Source organism: Ranitomeya imitator, chromosome 1 (assembly GCF_032444005.1).
Source record: "Ranitomeya imitator isolate aRanImi1 chromosome 1, aRanImi1.pri, whole genome shotgun sequence".
NCBI lineage: Eukaryota > Metazoa > Chordata > Amphibia > Anura > Dendrobatidae > Ranitomeya > Ranitomeya imitator.
This window is the reverse complement of record NC_091282.1, coordinates 662279621-662285819: the sequence shown is the minus strand read 5'-3', so window position 1 is coordinate 662285819 and position 6199 is coordinate 662279621. Positions and strand designations below refer to the sequence as shown.

Genomic DNA, 6199 nt, shown 5'->3' with positions numbered 1-6199 from the left:
TAACCGGAAATGATAGAAGACGCCAAGCAATTAAGGGGGGGGGGGGGGGAACAGAAAACTACTTAAGGAGGGTAGTGTGGATGGTGATTTTATCCTTACCAAACAGATTCAGTCTGAACCTAAAACTTGAGTGACTGTACATCCGAGCCACCTGCCAATGCAGGGGCTTTTGAACTCCCACAATTTCTACATTTCTCTCCCCTGATGAATTCCCCCGCCCCCCCCCCCCCCCGAATGGGGGAAGAAACACGTAGAAGATCCTACATGGTTTGCTAGGCACAATCTATTAGTCTTACTTGGGGACTGTCCTTGTAAGGGCAGGAGCACTACAGGGGTAAAATAGAAACTCTTCCCTTCTCCCTGATTTATATAATTTGTCGTATGTGCTCCTGCAACCGGCAGAAAGAGACTACAGATTTGGTGAGATAAAACCATTTTTTATTGAGCACTGGTTACATTGAGCACTTTATCACTGTTTTGTCCTGTTGTGAATTATCCAATGGTTTTAATAGGAACATATTTATTAAAAGTTATGTTTCAGTTTATAAACTGTCTCTCCTGGCTATTTGTATAGAGAGGACATAAAGGTGTGTTGGACAGAATACGCCTTCTTTGCTGATTTTTACATGCAGTCACTGTGTACATACATTACTGAACCGGAGTTACATCCTGTATTATACTCCAGAGCTGCACTCACTGTATACATACATATATACATTGCTTATCCTGCACTGATCCCGAGTTACATTGTGTATTATACTCCAGAGCTGCACTCACTATTCTGCTGGTGCAGTCACTGTGTACATACATTACATTACTGATCCTGAGTAACATCCTGTATTATACTCCAGAGCTGCACTCACTATTCTGCTGGTGCAGTCACTGTGTATATACATTACTGATCCTGAGTTACATCCTGTATTATACTCCAGAGCTGCACTCACTATTCTGCTGGTGGAGTCACTATGTACATACATTACATATCCTATATTATACTCCAGAGCTGCATTCACTATTCTGCTGGTGCAATCACTGTGTAAATACATTACTGATCCTGAGTTAAAACCTGTATTTTAGTCCAGAGCTGCATTCACTATTCTGCTGGTGCAGTCAATGTGTACATACTGTACATTACATTACTGATCCTGTGCTGATCTGCTGATCCTTAGTTACGTCCTGTATTATACCCCTGAGCTGCACTCACTATTCTGCTGGTACAGTCACTGTGTACATACATTACTGACCCGGTACTGATCCTGAGTAACATCCTGTATTATACTCCAGAGCTGCATTCACTATTCTGCTGGTGCAGTCACTGTGTACATACATTACTAATCCTGAGTTACATCCTGTATTATACCCCAGAGCTGCACTCACTATTCTGCTGGTGCAGTCACTGTGTACATACATTACTAATCCTGAGTTACAACCTGTATTATAGTCCAGAGCTGCATTCACTATTCTGCTGGTGCAGTCACTGTGTACATACTGTACATTACTGATCCTGTACTGATACTGAATTACATCCTGTATTATACCCCTGAGCTGCACTCACTATTCTGCTGGTACAGTCACTGTGTACATACATTACTGACCCGGTACTGATCCTGAGTAACATCCTGTATTATACTCCAGAGCTGCATTCACTATTCTGCTGGTGCAGTCACTGTGTACATACATAACATTACTGATCCTGTACTGATACTGAATTACATCCTGTATTATAGTCCAGAGCTGCATTCACTATTCTGCTGGTGCAGTCACTGTGTACATACTGTACATTAAATTACTGATCCTGTGCTGATCCTGAGTTACATCCTGTATTATACTCCAGAGCTGCATTCACTATTCTGCTGATGCAGTCACTGTGTACATACATTACTGATCCAGAGTTACATCCTGTATTATACTCCAGAGCTGCACTCACTATTTTGCTGGTGCAATCACTGTGTAAATACATTACTGATCCTGAGTTACAACCTGTATTATAGTCCAGAGCTGCATTCACTTTTCTGCTGGTGCAGTCACTGTGTACATACTGTATATTACATTACTGATCCTGTGCTGATCCTGAGTTACATCCTGTATTATACTCCAGAGCTGCACTCACTATTCTGCTGGTGCAGTCACTGTGTACATACTGTACATTACATTACTGATCCTGTGCTGATCCTGAGTTACATCCTGTATTATACTCCAGAGCTGCATTCACTATTCTGCTGGTGCAGTCACTGTGTACATACATTACTGATCCGGAGTTACATCCTGTATTATACTCCAGAGCTGCACTCACTATTCTGCTGGTGCAATCATTGTGTAAATACATTACTGATCCTGAGTTACAACCTGTATTATAGTCCAGAGCTGCATTCACTTTTCTGCTGGTGCAGTCACTGTGTACATACTGTACATTACTGATCCAGTGCTGATCCTTAGTTACATCCTGTATTATACCCCTGAGCTGCACTCACTATTCTGCTGGTACAGTCACTGTGTACATACATTACATTACTGACCCGGTACTGATCCTGAGTAACATCCTGTATTATACCCCAGAGCTGCATTCACTATTCTGCTGGTGCAGTCACTGTGTACATACATAACATTACTGATCCTGAGTTACATCCTGTATTATAGTCCAGAGCTGCATTCACTATTCTGCTGGTGCAGTCACTGTGTACATACTGTACATTACATTACTGATCCTGTGCTGATCCTGAGTTACATCCTGTATTATACTCCAGAGCTGCATTCACTATTCTGCTGGTGCAGTCACTGTGTACATACATTACTGATCCGGAGTTACATCCTGTATTATACTCCAGAGCTGCACTCACTATTCTGCTGGTGCAATCACTGTGTAAATACATTACTGATCCTGTACTGATCCCGAGTTACATCCTGTATTATACTCCAGAGCTGCACTCACTATTCTGCTGGTGCAGTCACTGTGTACATACATTGCTGATCCTGTACTGATCCAGAGTTACATCCTGTATTATACTCCAGAGCTGCACTCACTATTCTGCTGGTGCAGTCACTGTGTACATACATTACATTACTGATCCTGAGTAACATCCTGTATTATACTCCAGAGCTGCACTCACTATTTTGCTGGTGAAGTCACTATGTACATACATTACATATCCTATATTATACTCCAGAGCTGCAATCACTATTCTGCTGGTGCAGTCACTGTGTACATACAGTACATTACTGATCCTGAGTAACATCCTGTATTATACTCCAGAGCTGCACTCACTATTTTGCTGGTGAAGTCACTATGTACATACATTACATATCCTATATTATACTCCAGAGCTGCAATCACTATTCTGCTGGTGGTGTTAGATAATGGAGCGCTCACATTGGACAGACTCAATCTGTCATAACTTTATTGTCCAAATAAGAAAACCATGACATGATGTGTAATAAACACAGTCCAGTCAGTGAGTCTGCCATTGGTATATCATTCCATGCTGGTGGAGCACTTGTGGGATTTTCACCAGAGTTTCCTGGTCTCTGATAGGCTGGGAGCCATCATCACACAAAGATTCGATGACGATAAATTTCCATATCCATCTGCCATATTGCACACATACGACCATGTAGAGAGCACTGGATGGTACCAGACACATGGGAGATCCAGGATAATAAAACGGATGGCTCTTGCATTCCGCAGGGGCAGGTCCACTGTGACTCCGCAGTTTTAGACCGCGCCCCTGATTAGATGGACTCAATCTGTTTGCGCACTTTCTCCAGTGCTCGCCGATCCAGTGTCCTCTGCCGTGAAATCACCAGGAGGGAAAGTGCAACGGTCCCCGCCAACATGACCCCCACAAACTGCCAGAACACCCTCTTCTCCATGGGGGCAGAGCGACAGCTGTGGGGAAGGGGCAGAGGAAGTTACACAGGGAAAACGCACCCAGAGCCCCCTAGACCCTGGGGACCACTCACCTCTTATACTCTGACTTGTGGGAGGCGGTGCAGGCGACCTGCTCGATGAACCCGGTGATGCTGCACTGACCAAGGGTCTTCTGTACAAGGGGAACAAGATGGCGGTTATCATTATATAGCGCTAGGGAGGAGTGTGAGCTCCACAGATGAGGACATGTGACTACGAGAGGGGGCACTCACCGCTGCAAACTGGCCACAGCTGTAGCACTCCTGGGATATAGTGTACTCCTCTGTCTGCCAGCAGGGGGTGCTCACAGCTGGGGGGTCTGCAACAAAGGATATCGGGGGTCACATAACAGGATGGGGGGCACAAAACACAACACATGTAAGTCAAAGGGCACACGTACCACGCAGCACCAGAGACTGCTCCTCCTGCCCTGGAAACGACAGCACCCAACTACAAGGAAGACAGCAAGATCACTGACAACTGAGGTGGGGGAGGGGAAGGTATATAACGTGACACCCAGGAGATGAGGGGGCGGTATATAACGTGACACCCAGGAGATGAGGGGACAGTATATAATGTGACACCCACGAGATGAGGGGACGGTATATAACGTGACACCCAGGAGACGATATATAACGTGACACCCAGGAGACGAGGGGACGGTATATAACGTGACACCCAGGAGATGAGGGGGCGGTATATAATGTGACACCCAGGAGATGAGGGGACGGTATATAAAGTGACACCCAGAAGATGAGGGGACTGTATATAACGTGACACCCAGAAGATGAGGGGACGGTATATAGTGTGACACCCAGGAGATGAGGGGACTGCATATAACGTGACACCCAGGAGATGAGGGGACGGTATATAATGTGACACCCAGGAGATGAGGGGACGGTATATAATGTGACACCCAGGAGATGAGAGGACGGTATATAATGTGACACCCAGGAGATGAGGGGACGGTATATAGTGTGACACCCAGGAGATGAGGGGACTGCATATAACGTGACACCCAGGAGATGAGGGGACTGCATATAACGTGACACCCAGGAGATGAGGGGACGGTATATAATGTGACACCCAGGAGATGAGGGGACGGTATATAGTGTGACACCTAGGAGATGAGAGGACGGTATCTAAAGTGACACTCATGAGGGGACAGTACACAATGTGCCACCCGGGCTGGGAGGGGACGCTATATGAGGGGCAGCTCTCACCAGTGGACGCTCAGGAGGAGGACGCCTCTCAGGATACATCCTGTCGTCTCCATCTCTCACTTGTCACGATGCACTTCCTACTACAGGATTCAGCACTTCCGGCCGCGCCCTCTTGTGGCTGAAGGTAGACTATCAGCACTGTCCGGAGCGAGGGGGTGTGCTGCCCTCCGGTGGTGATTGGCGGTGTTGCAGGGGATGGTGATATTTCGTATTGGGGGTCTGGGACGCTCTTGATGGGGGGGCAGTGTCCCTCTAACAATGTACTCTGCCAACGTATCAGCTCTGCCTCTACCTTACTTGTGCACTAATTATTTCACATAAGGCTTGATCACATAGTGTGAAAATAAAGTGACCTAGACCATGGTACTGGTAAAAACTGACAATTTATTAAAGATTGTTAATGATATAAAAACAGAGTATAAATACTAAAGAAGAAAGGTACTGGACCTTAAAACGAGGGACACAAAAAAAGCCATAGGCTACACCCAAATAGTGGGCCGACATAACATATAGGCATAATAAATACACCAATGAGAAGTATACCATGTGTGCATAATAACATGTGATGAGAAAGTCATCTACTCAGAATGTGCTCATATTATCTGTGCTATTCAGAGGTAGACTACACTCGTCCTTGTAATGTGGCACATGATTATCAACATCAGGCATTAGATCTTGTATTAGAATAGGTACATTTACCTTGGAGTCAGCCACATGGGTGAATGCCACTCACCCAGGTCACAATGCGCATGCCCAGGAATCCCAGCCCCTCAGTGTTTATGATTTATTCACATTGCGGGGCTGGGATTCACAAGCAGGGCGGCCGCACAGGCGCAGTCAGCGAGACTGCATATGAGGACAGACGGGCAGCGCTCACTGCGCCTGCCCCAGGCAAGACAAAAGAGCGCAGGCAGATTTCAAAACAGCACTGAGGAGGCGGTGCCCGGCGCCAAGAAGACTTGAGTGACGGCTGTGAGGCGTCTGCAGCAGGGGGGGAAAGACCTGCCTCCAGGACTGAAGACAGGTATTTCGGACAAATTAAAAAACGGATTATTTCTGCATTTACAGCACC

At 46.0% G+C, this 6199-nt stretch overlaps 1 protein-coding gene across 1 annotated transcript; it reads right to left on the bottom strand.

Annotated features, from left to right (window-relative positions):
• Positions 1-416: 416 nt before the first annotated feature.
• Positions 417-5867, bottom strand: JTB (jumping translocation breakpoint). The gene is made up of 5 exons (XM_069728934.1): positions 5128-5867; positions 4305-4354; positions 4138-4223; positions 3958-4037; positions 417-3883 (listed from the first exon to the last, which is right to left on the bottom strand). The coding sequence occupies exons 1-5, from the start codon at positions 5178-5180 to the stop codon at positions 3727-3729; spliced, it is 426 nt and encodes a 141-aa protein (XP_069585035.1). The 5' UTR covers positions 5181-5867; the 3' UTR covers positions 417-3726.
• Between the last annotated feature and the right edge of the window lie 332 nt (positions 5868-6199).

Excerpts from the sequence above, each read along its gene's own strand:
- JTB (XM_069728934.1), bottom strand. The coding sequence starts at position 5,180 with ATGGAGACGACAGGATGTATCCTGAGAGGCGTCCTCCTCCTGAGCGTC. Across the intron at positions 4,355-5,127 it reads CTCCTCCTGAGCGTCCACTG|TTGGGTGCTGTCGTTTCCAG; the intron begins GTGAGAGCTGCC and ends TCTTCCTTGTAG. Across the intron at positions 3,884-3,957 it reads CACAAGTCAGAGTATAAGAG|CTGTCGCTCTGCCCCCATGG; the intron begins GTGAGTGGTCCC and ends CCTTCCCCACAG.